This window comes from Asparagus officinalis, chromosome 8 (genome assembly GCF_001876935.1).
Source record: "Asparagus officinalis chromosome 8, Aspof.V1, whole genome shotgun sequence".
NCBI classification, from domain to species: Eukaryota; Viridiplantae; Streptophyta; class Magnoliopsida; order Asparagales; family Asparagaceae; genus Asparagus; species Asparagus officinalis.
The window spans coordinates 34,744,467-34,766,521 of record NC_033801.1 but is presented as its reverse complement, the minus strand read 5'-3'; the positions used below and the strand labels follow the sequence as shown (position 1 = coordinate 34,766,521).

General features: G+C 34.9%; 1 protein-coding gene across 2 annotated transcripts; it reads left to right on the top strand.

The window, feature by feature from the left end:
- On the top strand, nt 483–21,190 carry LOC109851348 (methionine--tRNA ligase, chloroplastic/mitochondrial). Of its 2 annotated transcripts, none has more exons than XM_020421428.1 (12): nt 483–837; nt 1,216–1,359; nt 1,480–1,629; nt 4,334–4,501; nt 4,951–5,075; nt 9,688–9,781; nt 15,126–15,224; nt 16,273–16,453; nt 16,607–16,722; nt 18,612–18,767; nt 20,377–20,505; nt 20,807–21,190. In XM_020421428.1, exons 1-12 carry the CDS (start codon nt 544–546, stop codon nt 20,966–20,968), a joined length of 1,818 nt encoding a protein of 605 aa, XP_020277017.1. In that variant the 5' UTR covers nt 483–543; the 3' UTR covers nt 20,969–21,190. The 2 variants fall into 2 exon arrangements, with proteins under 2 accessions (XP_020277017.1, XP_020277018.1); XM_020421429.1 differs by having other exon boundaries at nt 635–837; nt 1,464–1,629.

Here is a 22,055-nt window from a genome sequence, read left to right as displayed (position 1 = left end):
CCACAACATTAAATTACTGTATCGCGAACAGTAAACGACCACCGCCAACTACAGTATCACTGTAGCATGAATAGTAAATCAACACCCATCCTCACCCGTAAATAACTACATAGTGAACAGTAACTCATATCCGACAATATATTTTTAAAGTTACTGTTTATGCTATAATATTTTACTTTATTATAAATAGTAAATCAAATCAAATGTATTACAACTAGATCCTCCTCTAAGTATAAAAGAATAGATATGATTTTTAAATCAAATGTATTAAAATTTGAATTCTCCTTTACGTATAGAAAAATAGATATGATTTTTAATTTTAAGTATACAATAATAAAATTAAATATATTAAAATTTAAAGAAAGATAAATTTAAAATACAATATTAAAAAAAGTCCGTCCTTTGCACTGCGCACCAGCCCGTGTTGGTAAAGCAGAGACCTTTTGCACCCATGAACATCAGATGGGACCCGCCATCTCACCCCCCTCTGCAAGATAAAACCTCTCACCGTGAGCTAAACATTCTTCTGCCCCCAACGAGAGGATGGCGTCGACCAGAGCGCTGCTCTCTTCTCACAACGCCCTGCACCTAATTTCGCCTCTCTCCTCATCCATCCATTTTCGACCTCAAACCCTAACCCTAACCCCTTGCCTTCGCCTCCTCCGCTGTTCCTCTTCTTCCTCCCCGACTCGGTGCCAGCAGGGAAAGGGGCAGGACGAAACCCTAGCCAAGATGGAGCCTTTCGTCCTCACCACCCCTCTTTATTACGTCAATGCCCCTCCTCACATGGGCAGCGCCTACACCACCATCGCCGCCGACGCCGTTGCTCGCTTCCAGGTCCCCCTTTCCTTTCTTCTTTCCTTTGGATTTGTACTCGTAGGGGTTCCGATTCCTACAGACTGCAGTTTCTGGGTTCTTTACGGATGCGGCCGTGATATTTTTATCTTGTTGTATATAGCGGGCTGGCTGAGTGAATGGGGGTCAGGCTCTAGGTGTAATGAGTATGTATAGTTGGGGTTCAGTATGAGTTACCAATTTGAGCTCTTTTGGTTGTTATCAGTATTGTTGGGACCGAATAAAGCACCGTATCAGCTCGATCTAGGCTAAACACAGCCTTCTGTTTCCTTTCTTTGTTTGGATACCGACACATAATTGTTAAGAGGTGATATACACATACGATTCTTATTCCTATTCTTCTGCTATTTATTGCTACAGAGGCTGCTGGGGAAGAGAGTTGTATTCGTTACAGGTACCGATGAGCACGGTGAAAAAATTGCTGCTGCTGCTGAGTCGAACAGCTGTAGCCCCAAGAGCCACTGTGATGCCGTCTCAAACGCGTACCAAATGCTTTGGAACGATGTATGTCCGGTGTACATTGCTTGATTTTGTTGATTGTAGTCGCACGGAATAATTAGATTTTCAACACTGGCTAATCAATTGAGCAGAATAAATATCATCAACAGCTTTTTCTCTCTTCAGCTGGATATAGCATATGACAAATTCATCCGTACTACTGATCCAAGTCATGAAGTGGTTGTGAAGGAGTTCTACTCAAGAGTGCTTAAGAATGGTGACATTTACCGGGCTAATTATGAGGGGCTTTACTGTGTAAATTGTGAAGAGTACAAGGTACCATTTAACTTTCTTATTTCACATTTGGTGGTATATAAAATTTTCTTTTCATTCTCAAATTACTTAGAAACTTATGGTTGCAATGGTTTGACTAATGGGAATGACACTATCATAGTTAGGAGAGATGAATGCAAATATTTATAGCAAATCTCATCATCATCATCATCATCATAATCATCATCATCCTTGCAACATTTTCTAGTCTACAAGAATTTTCAGGGATTTTCCTCTAGTTTCGTCAGCTTAAATCCAATCTTACTAGTAGTAGATTTTTTTATGGTGAATGCACATTTTATGTAGAGTCATTGAGAGTTTTGAAGGATTTGTGCCCATCAAAAGATTGTCGATGACTAATAGATGATATCATATTGCTACTCATTCTAAATATGCCAGCATCAAATGCTACTCATTCTAGATACTCCAATCAGTCAACACAATCATAAAGTCATGTTCGATAACAGATCCCTCTGCAATGATATTTGGTTTCAGTTGTGATGAAGCTTCAGTCGGTATCATATAAATATATTATCCTATGCTAAATCCGAATTCACCATATACCCGACATCTGTTACATTTCATGGGGGCCTAAAGTGCCTAGTTTCTACCTGCCAATCCTAGAGCACTTGTGCTTTTGTTCAACTATTTTTCAGGATTAATGGAAATATCACCTGTTTATGAAACAGAACAAAGCACATGATACTGCATTTGTTCTACCTAGAACTTGCGAATATTAGTTTTGATTACAATTTCCAAGATTTACCAAATCAAAAGTCCAAAATATCACTATCGAGTTGAGATGAGTATGATTTTTTTTTAGCGCCCATCATTGTTAGGTGCAAAGGTAAGCCTAGACAACAAATAAAATCTAAGACTATTCCTCCTGTATACTTTTTTGTTATGTAAATATAACAAGAATGCCGGTGTAAATAGTGGCAGATATTGTCGGCATAAGCTGGCTGTTGCTTTTAGGCAGCGCTTGAGATATTGTAAATAAAGTTTTTAAAAAGGTTTAAGCGCTCACTTAATCACCCGCTTAAGCGGAAGCGGGATAAAAATGTGTAGGATTTGAGTTATGTGCTCAATTATGCAGACACCTGCTTACTCAGTCAGTTTTTAAAGTAAGCGCCCACATAATTTATTTATTATAGTTTGAACCTGTTTGCTCCAAAACCCGATCCAACTAACTACTGTTTAAAAAAAGCCTTTACTTTTCCCAAATACTGTGGCTCTCTCTCTTTGCACTCGTGCCAACGGTTGTGACAAGACTCTGACCTTCGTCCTTCCTTAGCTTGGCAAAGCTTCTATCACCGACGAATCAGTGAAGCTTCTATCTTCGGTGAAACTTCTCGTTCGTGATGAGGATGATGCGGAGGGCTAGATGATTTGTTTTATGTTTTTCTAGATAAGGACTAGATGATTTCTTTTTTGGTCCATGTACATTTAGTTTTAGTTTACGTATTTAATTTAACGACTTTTATTTTAGTATCCAGTTACTTTTGATGTATGAATTGAACTTTTAAGTAGTTATTATCTAGTTACTTTTGATGAATGGATTGAACTTTTAATTAGTTAACTAGTTCTTGATTTGTCTTTTTCTTAGTATATTTTCTATTTTCATGAATTTATATATTTTAACATATCATAAATAATAAATATATATTAAAAAATTCAATATGCATAATTCTAGTAATCCGATTAATCAAAGCTTAATTTGATTAATCATTAAATGCTTCTGTACCACACGCATAATACAACCGTGTTTTTGAACATTAATTGTGCAGACCAAGTACAAGAAAAAAGAACACAAATATATCACATGGTTGGCATTGAGGACTAAATCCATGGATGAAAGAGGATGACAATCCCCATAATCTTCAAGGAGTAGAAAAGTGAGCTATAAACAAAGTTCAACCCAAATACACCCATAACTCAATGAAACATAGACAAGAAATCCTAAATAGGTGAACATAAATTTTATGGCTCATATTAATTGCAATTTGCACTATGAAGATTTAATCAAAGGACCCTCAATTGGAAAGATTGGTTTTTCCCATGAGAAAACTTCATAATTTAGGATACATTCAACAATTTTCCATAATTATGCTATTCCAACCTAATCAAGACTACTCAAAACAGAAAACTGAAGGACCATCTTACGCACTCAAAATTGTCAAATGCTATCGACCAGTGCCTTTTACTCAAATTTTCCAAACAGCACCTCTATTGGACGGAAGAACCAGTGACTAATCGGTTAATCATAAGGCTAATAAAATCTTATCGTGAGAGATTGTTTAGAGCGTTTATTCAATATTAGCAATTTTTAAAGTATTGAATTGATTGTTTCAAGCACTAATAATAGGTAGTGAGGCTCGACATATGCAATTTTCGTGTGTGGGTGGGTAACTTTATGCAAACTTCAAAACTTCAAATGTGCTTTAGTTTACTTTGTAGGATAATTCAAGCAAATAATTACAACTCCATGTTGTATTCTCAAAGAGGGCTGGCTTGCTTTTATTATCTTTGAAATAAATTTTGATGCACAATGTGTTGCTTCTCATCTGTAACATGCTTTTCACCGAATCACAGTTGAAGTTGCTTTACTATCATGGGCAACTTTTTGTGGAATCTTCCTTTCTATCAAATCATTCTTAAATTATTTATCATGTATATGTTCCTCATTTGATCATATAATGTTTCGTAGGATGAGAAAGAACTGCTTGAAGATAACTGTTGCCCCATTCACATGAAGCCTTGTGCACTTCGCAAGGAGGATAACTACTTTTTTGCCTTATCAAAGTATCAGAAGTTGTTGGAAGAACTTCTAGTTAGCAATCCAGATTTTGTGAAGCCTTCATATCGGCTTAATGAGGTGTGCTGTTATTACTCTCTTGTCATACAAGTAATTGGAAGCATGCATTTTTTGTAATACAAATTTACACATCCTATATGGTTGAGAAAAAAACACTATTGAAATGTGAGTAGTACACCACCTATGCACCAATTTTTTTGCTTTTTCAGAAGACGTTAATGCATAGTGTGAGTGTGACATATGAGAAAGAACCTTCTTTTTTCCCTTTTCCTTTTCAATTTGAAACAAGAGAAAGAATACATTAAATTTAATGGAAAATGTTGACTTTTATAGTCCTAGTGGACATTTAGCTTCTGAAACATCCTTGCACTGTTGTGGCTTTTCAATTTTCTGACCTAAGCTTTTATAGGAATTGGTGGTCATTTTCAATTAGTCATTTCCTTTCAGAGAAACATTTCACTTATTATAAAAAGCTTGCCATAGCATGTCCTGATTTGGTGCTGGTTTAGGTGCAAAGCTGGATAAAAAGTGGCTTGAGAGATTTCTCCATATCACGCTCGTCTGTTGCATGGGGAATACCTGTACCAAATGATGATAAACAAACTATTTATGTCTGGTTTGATGCTTTGTTAGGGTAAATTCTTCTTTCATTATCTTTAACATCGTATTATGTGCTAGTAGCTGGCCAACGACTTTACTTTCTTGATTTGGATGTGCTTGTTCATGTAAAGTGCTCAGGTACAAAGTCTGTCCTGTTTCAATTGACTGTGCACACTATCTTGCATGTGTCAGCTTCCCTCAATTACATCAATTATTGGCCAAAGGCGTTCAGTCAGTTTATTGTAGCTTGAAATATTTACATGTTCTAGTTTGTATTGGTACTTTTCTCTTAAATAGCTAAAAGCATGGATTTCCTGAATATACAATGAACAGATATGTTGAACTGTTGAATTTCAGCAAGGCTCACCTTAATGTTCTGTATCTTTAAACATGCCACATTCCACCAACTGGTCTACTAGACGAAAAGTTAGCCCTTGACCAGGGATTTGCCACTGAAAAACATATCGTTTGCTGCAGGTTGACTGCTGATCATTGTTTCCTGTCAAATCTTCTTTTGAGTTTTATTAGTGCAGAGTTCTCTGTGGAGTGACCTTATTCTGGTCGTAAAAAGTTTCTGACAATGATGATGGTGCTGACCTACAATGCATTGGCATGTCACACTGAGACACTTTGAATTATAAAAAGTACCTACAACACACGTGTCCATCAAGCTTTGTTGCCAAGATACTTCTATCATGAAGTCGTACCCATCAGTGTTATCAAAGGTGCGCGCCGCATGGTGCCTTATGCACCTTGCGATGTGGGGTGGTGGTGAATCGCCCCACATCCGAGGCGACAACGCCTTTTGCACCTCATAAGGGTCCGCATGCAAGGCATAGCCTCATATATTTTTGTGCTTTAACATTTTATTCAGATCTTTATACACAATAACTTATATCCCAAGAAAGAAAAATAAACTCATTAGGCCATTTTAGTAGCCCGATAGAGAATCTTAATTTGTTCTCGTTTACTATTTGATTTTTCTTCGATAAAATTAGTATAGATTTGACCTTTCATTTGGAAAATTATGGATTTTAATACTATGGTGGCTGTGTTAGCAACTTAGCATTATGAATTAATACCTTATTTTGTGATTTGATAGTAAATATTATTTATCTTGACATATTTTTATGTGGAAATTCATTAACATGTTCTTTCATGCTTGATTATCTGTCTCAATTATGTGTACGGTGTGTGCCTCACTTCACTCAAGCAGCACACATCGCATTGCGCCTTCTGCTTGTGTGCATAAAGGGACTTTGCATTGCGCATTGATGATAACACTGATACTTGTACCCGGCACATATTAGACATCAATACATACCAGACACTCCTTGGACACTTCCATCATGTGTCGTACCCCTATTGGACATTGAGACTCCTGTGTCCCATACACGCACCCGTAATGGTATCTGTATCCGTTCTCGTGTCTATGCACATAGCTAACAAGGGTCCAAAAGGACACAACTTCATGATATAAGCACTCATGCCATGTAGGTGCTGAACGACTGCCACTGACAATGAACATTTCTCTTCAAATATTGCGTAATGTCTGGAAAGAATTATACCTTTAAGATTATTTTTCTCTTCATATCACAATGATTATGATTGTGGAAGTACTGATGCAGTTTCTATAGTGCTTAATGTAGAGCTTGAGAGTTTATAGGATTTAAGTGTGGGCTCCATACAATTTAGTTATACACACACATTAGAATCTGGTATGTGTATGTATGTATGTATGTACGTATGTAGATATACATACATACATATATATACATATATGCATACGAACATACACATACATGTATGTACGTATATGGTTTGATGGTGGTTAGGTGGTAGGTCATTTAGCAAAATGAACTACCAAGAGAGTAAGCGATGCGACCCACAACTTTTTATGTGACAATAAGGGTGATCATAATCACGTGTGTATCTATTGGTAGCTCATTTTGCAAAATGAGCCACCACCTTGGTACCCATCGCCCCCCCCCCAAGGGAGGGAGGGACTATTAATAGTGTCCAATGTATTATATTTTGGAAATATCATAGGGCCAAAATCCAAATCGGATAGAAATTGGGGTGTCATATCAAATGATGTTCATACGTAACATAACATTGTAATATGTAATCAAAACATATTTAATGTGTTATAAACATAAGAGAATGCGTCATGAATAAAGATATACATTAGGATGACTAACCGATTGTAGACTTGTTTCTCGATCGCATCATGAAACTTCTCATTGGATATTAGCCCTTTTCATTGGATATTAGTCAATAACCGTTTTCATTAGATATTAACCAATATCAGCCGATAATTCGTCAAGGAAGTATCAGCGGATATTTCCGATATATTGGAAAATTTTGGTGAAAATTGGAAAACGCTATTTTTCATAGATATCGTATCGTGAGGGCATCAAAACTGATATATCGGCCGATATTAGCAATATATCAGTGGATATTTAATACACTGATAGTATCCTACATGTGGATATTTTCAATCCAATTTTTAAATTTAAAACTCAGCAATGAAAATCCAAATCAGTGCATGCGATATACAACACATGAACTACTTAGAAACAAAACTTCAAAAGATTTCGACGAGGTTTGAATCATATATCAAGGGTGAAAAGTAAAGTAACTTTTGAAAATTTTGAAACATTGATTTTAATCACATATTATACATGGATTAATGATGTTGAAATCTTTTGAAATTTTATTTATTGATAGTTCATATGTAGTAGTAGACCAAATCCATCGGTTTGGATTTTCATTTTTGGGTTCTGCATTTAAAAATTAGGTTACTAGTATCTGCATATTGGATACTTAATGTATACTTCATATACAAAGAAAAATTAGTAAACCCACACCAACTATTTCTTATAACTAAACATATTCTGTGTTTCTTGAAACATATATTTTCAAATTAATTTAATGTTTATCCTAATTTCCTTTGGAAGATATAACTGTTCTACTTGAATACTTATCATGTGAGTCATCACTCTTTAGGTTTCTAATCAAGTAGAAATATAATCAGCTAAGGATACTTTATGTAAGTCTTGATTGGCTTTGGTTATTAAACATACCAGCTTATGAATTATTTATTTCTTTTTAAATGATACTTACAATAAGTCTACTTATACCTTCATTGGGTGTCTTTCATGAATCTTCAGTTTTTTAATAAAATTAAGAGCTAACTAGTTAGTTCAAATCAATTAAGGATGCTTAAAATTGTAAGTCTTTCATGAATGCATAAGTCCTATGAGAATTATCATAGTTTTGTGATTGCGATTATAAAATAAATAGTAGTTTATTTATAATTGTTAATTAACTAAGCATCAGAATCCTCTATCAAAATACTAATCATCATAGAACCTTTTAGCAACTTATATAGATTGCTCTAACTATGAGCGAACTTATGGAAGAAAAACATATGCAAAGTTGTATTTTCTAAAATAAAGCATTATAGTCTAGCAAAACATAATGTGAAAAAAAAAAGATTTGTACTCAACTTTTATCCAGAAGAATTTGTGGGACTTGAAAACTTGTGATTATGTATAGTTAACTAGAAGAGTAATCATGTACATACGTGTATGTCGGTTTGTGCGCATGCGTATGAGGGTTAATTGGAAGGGTTAATCATGGACATGCAAACAGGGCAGATCCGAAAGGGTATTTTAGGAAGTTCACAACGGACCCTGCAAACAGGGCAGATCCGAAAGGGTATTTTAGGAAGTTCACAACGGACCCAAAACCCAAAATTTCTTTTATATATATGTAGTTTGTGTACATACAAATATTTATAGATGCATAGACTTGACTACTTCTAGAAGGACATGATGTTGAATCCTTCTCATTCTAAGTCATTATTAGGTCAGTCAAATAGAAGATCCACTAGGTTAAACTTGATTTGAACTATTTGAAGTGTTCATAAACTCAAAATCAAGTAGCCACGCACCATTCAGCATACAAATGAATGCCACAAATTGGCTGTCTGTCAGTCAACTGTTTGGGAATAAAATTATAATCCATATATTGTGTCATGATCTAAAAAATTTAAATCATTGTAGACCAATTTCATTGGGTTTCAGACATTTTAGACTACAAAGTCAACCAACTTGCTCTTTTGTATGTGTTTTTGGTGTCTGCAAGGAAACTTAAAACAACTTTGAAATTGGCGTTTTAAGCACTTTAAAAATAAAAATTAACTTCAAATAAGTGGATCTTTAAAACTTACGCTCTAGTATTGAATTTGAACAGGAGGGATTTGTCTGTTGTACTTCCTTTCTCCTTTTCTTCTAGTATATAGAATTTTACTGTAGCAGTACATGTTTTGTGGACTTTATTTAAACACATCTTATGTCACATGCCAGATCCATAAGCTGCAAGCTCATCTACATTCTCTGAGCCTTAATTTTCTGCTCAGATATTGACATTTACCTCTTATGAGAAACTTTATTTCCTATTATCTTCTTTCATCATCTCCATCATTGATGTTTGGATACTCTTCAATGCACCTGTACATTGGGCCTAGTCTCTCTTCACATTATTAAATCATAAGAAGTTTTCTTTCACTTGCTGATTTGAATTCGTTCTTGTTTAGATGATATGTTAGGTCCTGGTAATTTCATTATTCCTTTTTGCAGATATATTTCCGCACTAATGGAGGATGGCGAGAAACCAGCTTTACAAAAGGCTGTTGATTCTGGCTGGCCTGCTTCGCTACACTTAATAGGCAAGGTTTGGTATTTTTTTCACCTATTTTATCTGTACAACTTTCTTAATTCTTCTCCTTTTTCTAGATATTTAAGTACTCACCTATCCTGTTGATGTATAAAGAACATTCACTTGGTTAACGTGATTCCATATGTACTTGAAATATTCATTATATGTGTACTGTTGGTACATGGATTCTAGACATTATGCACTCTTTGTGTTGTCCTACCATATGGGTGGATGCAGTTCGTGTCGTAATGTTTCTTTTGTTACTTTGACACTTCCTCAACTTTAGAAGCATTGTTGTATGTTAGTTCTAAAAATAGATACACATAACAACAAAGCCTTTATATGAAATTTCTGGGAATTGGTAGTTCTAAGAATACACCATCTCTGTAAAGACTATGCTTTGCTTTCTAGAAAAGTTGAGAGGTATGACCTGTTAAAGATGAGAAATTTGGCCATGTGAATTGAGGTTGATAGTTGGCCAGGTTCAAGCTGCTCTGGTCTTTAGTTGATGTGTTGTTAGGGTGAGATGTAGAGCTACATCCTGTGTTAGAGTGAGGTAAGAGCAACATCCTGGACTGGGTTAGCAAATTGGCATGCTGATCATTAGTAAGTATAAAGGAGATGATACTTCATTGTCAGTGAATGAAAAATATTATTTACACAAGGGGTGATGAGGAATGGGAAACAACAAGAAAATACAAATAAAAGAAAAAAAGGGAAGATAATGATTCACACCTTCAAGGAATATAATTTTGTGCCTCGCACCCAAACAACTTACATGCCAAAGATTAATTGCAGCTCATGTGCAGAGATTTTTCAAAAGAGTTTTATAAGTTTGTTTTCTCTTTACCGAAAAGTTCTATAGCTTATTTATAGGATGCCTCTATGTGCACCACACACGCAAGTGTAATTTAAGTGAAAATATCAAATAAAAGCCTAACTAAACTATCTTAAAAGATAGGCATAAAATCCAAACTAATTTTTCTAATCCTAACTTCCAAATTTGCCCTGCATCAGGCGGAACAACAATAGAGCCTTTATCCAAATATTAGGGTAAGCAATTTAAATAGATGATTATCAAATTTAGTAATCCTTTCGGTGTTTGGATAAAAGTACCTAAAAATTAGCTTAGTTTAATAGTGCCCTGCAACAACTGTTATATTTGATGTAATTCTATCCAATGTGGCACCCACCTATGGGGTTCTATTGACGACTGTTAAAAACTTTAAAATATTTTGGGTAGTTTGATATAGTTTACTAAGAGTTTACTTAATTTCGTATTAGGCCACAACTACTATTAAGATTGATGTAAATCTGTTATAAGTTTGTCCACCTATTGCTAGCTTAAACATACTAAAAAGCAATGTTTTAAATGTCGGATGGGGGTTCATGTCGGATAGTTAAAATTCATGTCGGCTGAAATTAGGGATATGTCAGAGGACATGAAAAAAATATCGGATTGTTATATCGGATGTTGTGCATATGCGTAATATAATATCATAAATGAAATTTAAACACTTAAATAAATTCTGTTGTCTAAACATATATAAAGGTAAATAGCATATGATGCTTAGGGTTGATGTTAAAGGAAATAGGTGAGAAAATAGAAGACCGACGCTGGCAGTTAAGGAGAGAGAAGATCACCTGATATTGATGTCGAAAGAATAGCTCAGAGAATAGACCGATGAGATGTTGGAGTGAGAGAAAAGGAGTGACAGAAATGACTTCGGTCCTTTTTTCCCCTAACCGATCGGGTTGTCTTTGAAAGCAATATCAATTATCAAGTCAGTCAGGAATTTAAACCCAAACTTGATTAGATAAATGTAATAAAAAAATCAACTAATTTTTCAGACTGAAAAACTGGCCGACATAGCAATATGTTCCCTCGAAATATCTGACCGACATAGCAATATGTTCCCTCGAAATATCCGACCGACATATTCGACATGTCCCGTGAGATATTCGATATTAACCCTGAAAACGCAATACATATTGAAAAGCTCCATATTGTATCGGTTCGCTTCTAAATCCTCCATGTCGGATGTCACGTCCCAATTCCAAAATATAATAGTTTAGAACACGACTCGGCCGACAATGTAACCATATAGTCACATTCACGCCTCTGGATCATCCTGTATATCAATATAAAGGCAAAACTACACCATAGAAGCATGTAACCAAGATAATAAAAGAAATGTGTAGTTTAAGAAATCCCCAAAAAGAACAGAGTCTGAATACGAGTTCACAACTATCCACCATGGAAAAGAGTCAAGATTTTTTTTACATCATAGTCAGTCTAGAAAAGTCACATGGAACTCAAGAAAAAGCCTAAACCAAATAACTACTTAAAATAACTGAACTGGAGAACTGATAGAGTGAACGGTGATCACTGCCGCTGAGCCTGCTTCTCGAAATACTCTCGGTCCTGCGAGAGAACCGAGAAAGAACAGTTCCCGAGTCTGGGGCACGCAAACCCCATAGGAGTCAGAAAACTCATAACAAGCATGTAAAATGAAGAAATTGTGCGCGTGTAAGTGTAGGTGACATATGAAGAAAAGATGAATTCTAAATCAACAGTGAAGAAAGAAAATGCTAATCAAGAGATCAAGATAATGTCCATCACCAAGCATACAAGCGTATTATTATTATTATTTTAGATGTTATTTGAATTAGAGAAGAATAGTTTCATATATATAAATCGGTTCTCGTAAACCGTCCCGGGAACACGGTTTGAAGTCAAGTATTGGCCCTTTGGCCCTTGTATCAAGGTTTTAAATGTCGGATGTCGGGTTCATGTCGGATGGCTGAAATCCATGTCGGATAGCAAAAATCGGGGATATATCAGGGGGACATTGACTAAATATCGGATTGTCATATCGGGTAATACGCATATGTATAATATCATGTCCTAAATATAATCTAAGCATTCATAAATTCAATATAACCATACTTTATAAGTACTATAGACTAAACATATAAAAAAGTAAATAATATATGGATTTAGGTTCATAAATTCTTTCTATCGGGTTCATAAGAAACCCTTAAACATGAGAACGGGTCAAACGAGTTTGAGTATTTATTACTAAACCCAAACCTGATAACAAAAAATAGATCTTAAAAAAAGTACCATATCGGTCAATTTTTTAAAGCTAAAAAAAAGGTCGATATGCCCGATATGACCCTGATATTTCCGATTTGGCCCTGAACACCGACATACGAGTTGAAAACGTCCATATCATGTCGGTCAAGCCCTTAAACCGATATGTCGGCCGACATGTCGGACATGTCGGGCGACATTTAAAACCTTGCCTTGTATATATAACTCAGGATATCAGGAATGCGCATGTACCCGTTTATATACATGTTATATTCTCCGTCTAATTCTCCTTTATAAACCTCATATTTTCTGTTTAATCTAAGTGACTATGCATGAAATATTGTGCACTAACCATAAAGTTATCGTGGAACGACTTCTGTAAAACTATGAAAAATAATCGTGATCCAAAACATGTCCAATCAAGATGGGTGCATCGTTTAGTCGATGCTATAATAGTAATAGCCAAGAAAAAAAATCTCATATCGGGATATTGATATCGAGAGCATAGTCATGCTATGAAAGCACGCTTATAAATCATATTTTTAATAGGAGTCGTCTTCATGCACAGTCTGGCTTATTTGATGACATTACTGATCAACACGGATTAACCAATTTGATGACATTACTAATCAACACGGATTAACCACATGATCTATTTCAAAATGAACAAGGTGTAGAGAATGAGCTAACAAGTTCACTAAAATAATATAAGTTAAACAAAAACCGAAAGATAACTAATATTTTGAAAAAAAAATTTAGGGCAACAAATATGAGTTTTAGGGAACCCAGAAACTATATAGGGGAAAAAAATTAATGGTCCAAGGTTTGAACCACAAACCATTACACAGAATACAACCCTCCTAACCACTTTGCCCCAAAACTTTCTAGCGTACATGTTGCTATCCAATATTTAATAATCACACCAATGATGAAAATTAACATACATGACCGTAGCCAATGATAGAAACAATTGGGTCATAGAGTTTTACTATTTACAGCTTATGCCATCAAACTATTTACAGCTCATGCCATCAACTATTTACAGCTAATGTCATTAAACTATTTATAGCTAATGCCATCAAACAATTTACTACGAATGCCATCAACTAATATCATATGTATTAATCAGATTGATAACTGACAAATATTAAAATCATGAAAAAAATGTAACGAGTGGAAAAAAATCAAAAAAAATAATAAGTATGAAGTAATAATACTGAGGAAAAGAATGCTTGCCGATTCATCGAAGAAACGACTATGAACCCCAAATCCAAGAAAAATCCAAATCTCGTCCCTCTCATTCTCTTGTTCTCTGTTGGGGTTTCCTTTCTTTTTTTTTCGTTTTTTTCCTTTTTCCTACGGGGTTGAGGAAAGAAGAGGAGAGAAGATCTATTTATAAGGAAAGGTTAAGATTTTTTTTAGAATCCCTAAATCTAAAGAAATTTCGTTAGTGGGAAAAAGTAGTTGTAACAAAAAAAAAAAAAAAAACTGTGGGGATCTCATGATTGGCTATGGTAAGGATCAAATCACGAAGGTTTGTTGACAAAATTTCCGGAAAAAAAATAAAAAACAAACCTCACGATCTCACTCTCTTGCAAAAGAAAAAAAAACTGCAGAAGAGTGAGGTGGGCTTTCTAGATGGGCTTTGATTGTTTTTTTTCCTCCTCAAATCCAACATCATGTGGGCCTCCTATAAGAAACTTTGCCCATTTGACCTACTGAATTGATTTGCATCAAAAGATATGGATTATTACATCAGACATATAAAACATTGCTTAAAAGGATGTAGGTTGGCCACATTGTTAGGGATAAATATCATGTTTCTGGATATTGGAGGCAAAGTAAGCTAAATTTCAGGAATATCGGGGAAGCCTAATTTATAAGTTTGGTTTTATCATCTTTCTCAAGAGACATGAAGTTTATTTTTACAATCCCAACAAGAGTATTCTTTTCATCTTCCTCTGGTAAAATCAAAATCATTTTTTGACGATATTGGTAAGAACTGCATCTATTTTAAGTAGTTCAATTTGTATGAGATATCTCCCATTATCTTCTATAATTCTCCACTGATCACAACAATAATTTCCCCCTAAGAATCAAACAATAACCTTCAATATTATCTGTACTTACATTTAGCGGGATACTCAATGTTTCATCTGGTTCATGTTCCAGGAGGACCGGGACTGTTGTTGTCTTTTATATGATGTTTTTCTTTGTCAAGTGTGGTACTAGCACCTAATATTTCTCGATTATCTTTTACAGGACATTTTACGGTTTCATGCAGTCTATTGGCCTGCAATGTTAATGTCAGCAGGGATAAGCCTTCCAAAGATGGTGTTCGGTCATGGATTTTTGACGAAGGTAATGGCGCTACATGAAATTGCTTATAGTTAAACTCTTGTGTTGAAATACAGTTCAGCTATCCTACTGGAAACACTTCAAATTAGTTAAAAGAGAATGAATTCATGAATCATTATTGTCTTTTAAAAAGATAAATATTGGCTACATACCTTCATCAAGCAGTTTCTAGAGGCACCCTTGAAATTTTATTACTTGCCACCTTCTCTTCATTATGAGCATCCGGCTTTTTCTTACCACTAATTCTGCTTTCTGTCTACTTAGGTATATAACAAATGGATCTCATTTCCTGTGCCTTATGTTCAGGCCATGTTGTAAATTTGAGATTTTAATTGGAACATTACAGTCTAGAAATTTCTGAAATTGTTTTGTAAATTTGAGATTTTAATTGGAACATTACAGTCTAGAAAATTCCGAAATTGTTCTATAGTCTGAAGTTACATCTGTCTTTTGAACATAATGCCTAAATTGAACGAGATTCTAGACTATTAAAAACATATTCTAAAATGCAGCTTAATGTCACTGTTTTGATAATATGACTGACATACATACAACTAAAAGGTAGCAAAAAAACTCCATACCTGGTGAAGAGTTAAGTTCTTATATTGTTATGCTTTTGTATCCATTCCAGCTCAACACATGTTGCTAAACAGTTGGGGTTGGCAGCAGGCTTGAGATTTGGTTTGAACTATAATATTTATCACTACGAAGCAAAATAATATATTGTAGTAATACAAAAATGATTTTTCCCGGTTATCTTAATTTTTTGCAATGGGATTTAGTATTGCTATATTTCTTTAATTTTTTCATCCTGAAAGATTATCAGTTTCCTAGTTGCAAGTATGCCATTGTCACTTTTGTGCTCATACTTCTTAGTCATTGGGATCCAAGGTAATTACATTCACAGTTTTTTTAGATGGCTCTATTTTTTATTAAAACTAATTTGATAAAAACAAGAACTACAAATGCTCTTATGATTTCACCAGCAATCTAGAAGCTGACAGTGGTAACACTTTATTTTCATGCAGCTTTTCTTTTTATTTTGATTTAGGATGGTATGAAGATGGGGAAATCACTGGGAAATACACTTGAACCAAAGGATTTGGTGCATAAGTTTGGTTCAGATGCTGTTAGGTACTTCTTCTTGAGGGAAGTGGAATTTGGTAATGATGGAGATTATTCAGAGGAACGTTTCATCAATATAGTGAATGCACATCTTGCAAATACAATTGGTATATTTATCTGGGTATTTTGTCTTGAATATTAATATAATATAATATAATATTTTTTTTCTAGAATTTGGATATACCTTTTAGGGATGCTAATTGAATCAAGATAAACTAATGAACTATCAAATCTGACATAGTTATAGCTTTTAAACACAGGAAATCTTCTCAACCGTACCCTTGGACTTTTGAAGAAAAATTGTCAGTCCACTTTAGCCGTGGATTCCACTGTCGCAGCAGAAGGAAATATGCTCAAGGATACAGTTGAAAGATTGGTACCTGTTCTCTATCAACCTACAAACCTCTGAAAACCATAGAATAGTCAAATCATCTGCGGTTTCCTATTTTCTTAAATCTTAGTGGAAATTGACAAGTTATTCTTATGTCTGGCAATTTTCGTATGTTTTTCAATTCCTGCAATTCTCTATAGTTGTTAACTTATCAATTTCCTTTGCTAATCATCTTCTGTGTCAACTTTAAGCCTCTTCTAATACAATGTAGTTTATAGTTTCAATCTGCTCTTGTAAATCACATAATTAGTTGGAAGGAGTTATAGTTTACCCCAAATTTCTAAGTACTACATATTCTCAAATAAGTTTGCTGAGGTTTTCTAGACAATCTCAACTTGATTAGCTCATATAAAAGAATATTTGCAGCTCTCCTATTTATTAAAGGATCTGTTAGCTATTCACTTGACCTAATTTTGCAGTCCTGAAGGATGTTTTCCAGAAAAAATGGCAGCATTATTTAGTTAGCTGTCGCTCAGTCTATCATTAATCCATAAATAAATGTCCACAAGCATATGCTAATGCCATCATTGTGAAAGGTATGTGCATAGGGCTTGAACGAAATCAAAATAGAATGTTTAGGCATTCATTTTTGCACACGTCTAAAATCTTAGGACATGGAACTTGACATTGAATTTCCTTCAACTCTGAGTGCAAATGCAAATTTCCTTTGCGACTATTTTCGTTGAATACTGAACTGTTTTTTTACCTGACTTATTTTTCTTTAGTTCATTAATACCAAATTGTTTGACTAAGGAGATCCTTCCATTTGATTAAGGAATTTGATTCATTTAGTAGTGTTTGACTTCCTAATTGTTTGACGAAAGAGATGCATCCTATTTGGAAATTAGAATTTTGAATGTTTGATTAAAAAGTTCAATTTGAGGATCATTCATTGGGTGGGATTTTAAGTCTCCAAAAAACTGGTTTTTTAAAAGGTGCAAGGACATTTAAACATAACATCGATATAAATAAGTAAACTGACAAGGCATGCATTGACAGATTTCTTAGTCAATATTAAAAGGATATAGGAAGCTATAAGTCTATGATATAACATCAGGAAAAAGCAATTGACGAGATTGATTTCTTGTTGCAAATTCTACCTCTTAAAAAATATCTTTTCAGATAATTTATATTTTTTTGCTGTCAAATGCTTAGATGATGATTTCTTCCCTCTTGCTAGCTACAGAAATTGGACCCTGTTATCTGGGTGCATACAACTAAGGCCATGTATCATATTTCTGCGTAGTCTCTTCTAATCTTGTCTGTAAGTTTTTTTTATTAATAACTAATAATAGGTACTCAACATTGTACTTTGCAATCTATTTGTGTTAATGTTGCTGGTGTTTGTTACTAAATGGAATAATACATCTCTTGTTGTCATCAATCATCATTTAGAAACTCTTGCAAATCACTAAGTGGTCAGCTAGAGGGCACCATGAAAATTTTGAATAATATTAGCAACCCACCATATTTCTTTAAATTGGTGTCAAATACATAATTGAGAAAACCATGGACTAGAGGACTGTTTTCCATAATTTTAAAGGTCTATCTGTGGTGGGTAGGAAAATCAATCTCGTCATTCATGCTGTTGAAATTATGAGAGATACCATAAAAAATTCTCCTAACTTAAGGAGCCTAGAAGCAAAAGACGTATATCTTTTGATATTAGATTCAAACAGAGTATGTTACTGAAAGTTGTGTAAAAGAATATATTTGAATTGTTAGATGGTGTTTGGTATTCATTTGATTGGCGCAACACATTTGCAAACATAGAATGAGTGCCTAATTTTGAGCATTGTTATAAATACTTCATGTTTAAATTCCTTACTTCTTTGCTTTATATCAATTTGGTCTGATGACAACCTATTGAATAGGTGGACACTGCCAGACATCATTACGAAAATCTCTCATTGTCATCAGCATGTGAATCAGTACTAGAGATAGGTAATGCTGGTAATCTCTACATGGACGAACGTGCTCCGTGGTCGCTCTTTAAGAAAGGAGGTGCTGATGCTGAATCAGCTGCAAAGGTGATAAATAAAGCTGATAGGAAGAACTTAATTTGATCAGTTCTTTCATGGTTGTCATTTGTATTCACTCTCTTACTTTTTTCTTCATTAGTGAGGTTATAAGCCATGATTTGTGTTTCCCTGTATATATGTTTTCTTTCCACTGAATGGTTATTGTGGAGAAGATGGGATCAACTTGGGCGTATGAGGGGTCAGATAAATGTGAAAGTTTGATTGTATACCTACATCACAACTCTACACTCTTCCTTGCCTTTCAGTTCATAGTAGCCTGTAAGGAGGTTGAGATTGAGAATGAGATTTTGTGCACTTCTTAGCCTTTTAAACATGAACTGTTTTTTCATTAATTTTTTTTGTACATCACATCATAGAAAACCACTATGCTTTAAATGGAGAAAAGACTTTCAATATTGAGATTATCTTTTATTGGACTGTTTTCTTTAGCTTATCAGTTTGGAAAACCTGCTAGGTCTGAGATTAAAAGCATACAGTTACTAGATGAAAGCGCATCAGATTTTTTTTAACTTAAGATCAGCAGACATGTTGTCGAACCAGAAAAAGCTGACTGTATTCATACAGGATAGACTGACAGTGGAATAGACAGTGGATATGCAAGTAAGTAGACAGTGGAAGAACCTAGTTGAGTTACCTTTACATTCAATAAGAGGTGGCCTTTGATATGGCGGGTCTCCAACTCTGGTTCAATATGTGCCAGATTTGAGTGATTTGTTATCTTGGTTGGTCATTTTGCTCAGCTTGAACCTCAGTTGAACCTCAATGTAATATTGAATAGTCCATTATCCATATATGAATTTGATTGTCCAGTGAGTTCTTATCTTGGTTGGTCATTTTGGAGATCTACATATAGTTTAATTATGATTACTTGTGCGTAAATACATGAGTTTACAGTAGGGGAAATTAAAACCTTAGCAGTTAGAATTCTATGCTCTTGCTTCTGAGGAAGAACTTGGCATCTTTATATTGATTTGCCCTTTTATCTTTTGCTTTATATGCCTTGCTTCCACTGAACAAAAATGTAGGCTTTACTAGTATGGTTATGGTTTTGCCTTCTCCATTTTGTTGTTCAGGCATATAAGCCTTTCATCCTTAAACTGGGGGTGACATGTAGACAGGTGTATACTACTAAATAATTTGTGCAGTTCTAAGCATGCAATATTCTTGAAGAAATTTATGAAATTCTCATTACACATGACAAATCATGTTGAAGCTTAGATTCTCACATCTCTTTTGTTGATCCCAGAAACTTATTTCTCCAGTGTGTAAATCGTAGGTTAATGATAAATGACAGAAAAATATATACTGACATTAATATGTTCCATCCAATTTTTACGACATTTGCGAGCATTGTATAGTTTTCGATTTCAACAGTAATAAATCTGTAAACAATGAAATTTATGCTCGTACTCAAAATATTTCAATAAAACATGAATGGTACTTTCAGTTTTGAGTAAGGAACAGAGACCATATATTCAGATGGGTTCATTTTCTAACTGAGGACCCTTCTATTACAACACCCATGCTTACATATCCATCAAATTACCTGTAGCCAGTTCTGAATCAGATTTCCGTGTGTTTTGACTTTAACATGCAGGATCTTGTCATCATACTAGAGGTGATGAGGATTATCGCAGCTGCTTTATCTCCAGTAACTCCAAGTTTATGTCTGAGAATATACACACAGCTTGGCTTTTCAAAGGATCAGTTCGAAGTAATAACATGGGTAATTTCCTCTCTTGCTGAATTCTTTACATCCCATTAAAACACTTGGTTAATATTACATGCTTATTAAAGCACCATAGGTGGGGGAAGGAGGGGAGTCCCTAAATTTTCACCTTAATCAATTTTATTTTCCTGATTTTAACTTTTACCGTATGTTCTGCTGTTAAATGCACTGTGGCAGGTTAGCATCAATTTTGTTAATAATCAACAGATTAAAGCTCAAAGTGAAAAGTCTTTTCAGATCCCATTTTCCATTTAAAGTACTTGCTGTTATAGTTGATTATGATGCGTTCATCCTGCAGAGTGATACCAAATGGGGAGGGCTGAAAGCAGGTGACGTAATGGCAGAACCAAAGCCAACTTTTGCACGGATCGAAATAGTGAAAGGAGAGGAGGAAGTCCCTCGCAAGGCTGTCAAAAGCAAGAAAAAAATATCTCAGAGTCAAGGACTTGTTGAGGCTTAGTTTTTTCTTCTTCCAGATTTGTTGGTTCATATCATGGATGACTTGCATTATTGGAGATTTTCCTCCATGTTATTTTTGATTTTTATCTCATACTGGGTCTAGTAAGTTAAATGTAAAATTCTTTTTGTCCAAAGAGAGTTCCTCAAGTAAATCTCTTTGTATCATACCACAATAATCTTATTTTTCTGAGATTCTTTTTACCATGATATTGAAAGTTTTTCTTCTTTTCTTGCAACTAATCAGTTCTTCGTATTTCTTCATGGTTATGGGTATTCTCCGTCACTGCGACAAACATTGCAGTGTAATAATCCCATCGCAAAATATATGCTCATTAGAACTGATCAAGTATTGTTTCCGGTTCCGAAATATTGCATCAACTGTTTCCGTGCGGCGTGTTTTATTAAAGCAGCAACAAAACTACAGTAACACATTCAAGATCTAAACTTCATACTTGATACAAAACACACTGAAACTCCTGCAGCTGCTCATCACTCAATCCTAAATCTCAAGAGCCCAATCATCACCCTCATCATCGTCAAACAAAGTAATCAGCCCACCAGTAAGGGCGTCTTCTATAATGCCTGCCCTGCTTCGAGCTCTCCACGTAGGCAACCACAGCATATGGGTGCCTCTTCATGTCTCTTGCTGCCGCCGCCGCCTAATCCCTCTCTCGCTTGATCCGACCCCACCACTCAGCCTGCTCCACCACCTCCATTGCCTTTACAAAACCACAATCTCCTCCACCTTTGCCTTTTCCTCTTCTGCCTTCAATAATGCCTTTTTAATGATATGTTTCAGGTGTTTCTCCATGATATCTGCCATCTCATTGACGATACCAGTTGTCCGCAAATCTTGTACGTCCAGGATGTACTTGTGAGAGGTTGAGGGGAAGGTGAGGTGTAGGCCAAGAAGAGGGCACATATCAGTGACAAACCAATTTGTTAAATTTTTTTTTACATTTTCAAATAAGAAAGAAATTAAAAAAAAAAAAAAATATTAGGAAAAATATGAAACTATAGCAAAAATTAGAGGAATTTTTTTCTTTACAAACGTAAATGATGTTTATATAGATCCTAAGTATGAAATA

Excerpts from the sequence above, each read along its gene's own strand:
- LOC109851348 (XM_020421428.1), top strand. The coding sequence starts at position 544 with ATGGCGTCGACCAGAGCGCTGCTCTCTTCTCACAACGCCCTGCACCTA. Across the intron at positions 4,502-4,950 it reads CTTCATATCGGCTTAATGAG|GTGCAAAGCTGGATAAAAAG; the intron begins GTGTGCTGTTAT and ends GTGCTGGTTTAG. Across the intron at positions 9,782-15,125 it reads CGCTACACTTAATAGGCAAG|GACATTTTACGGTTTCATGC; the intron begins GTTTGGTATTTT and ends TATCTTTTACAG.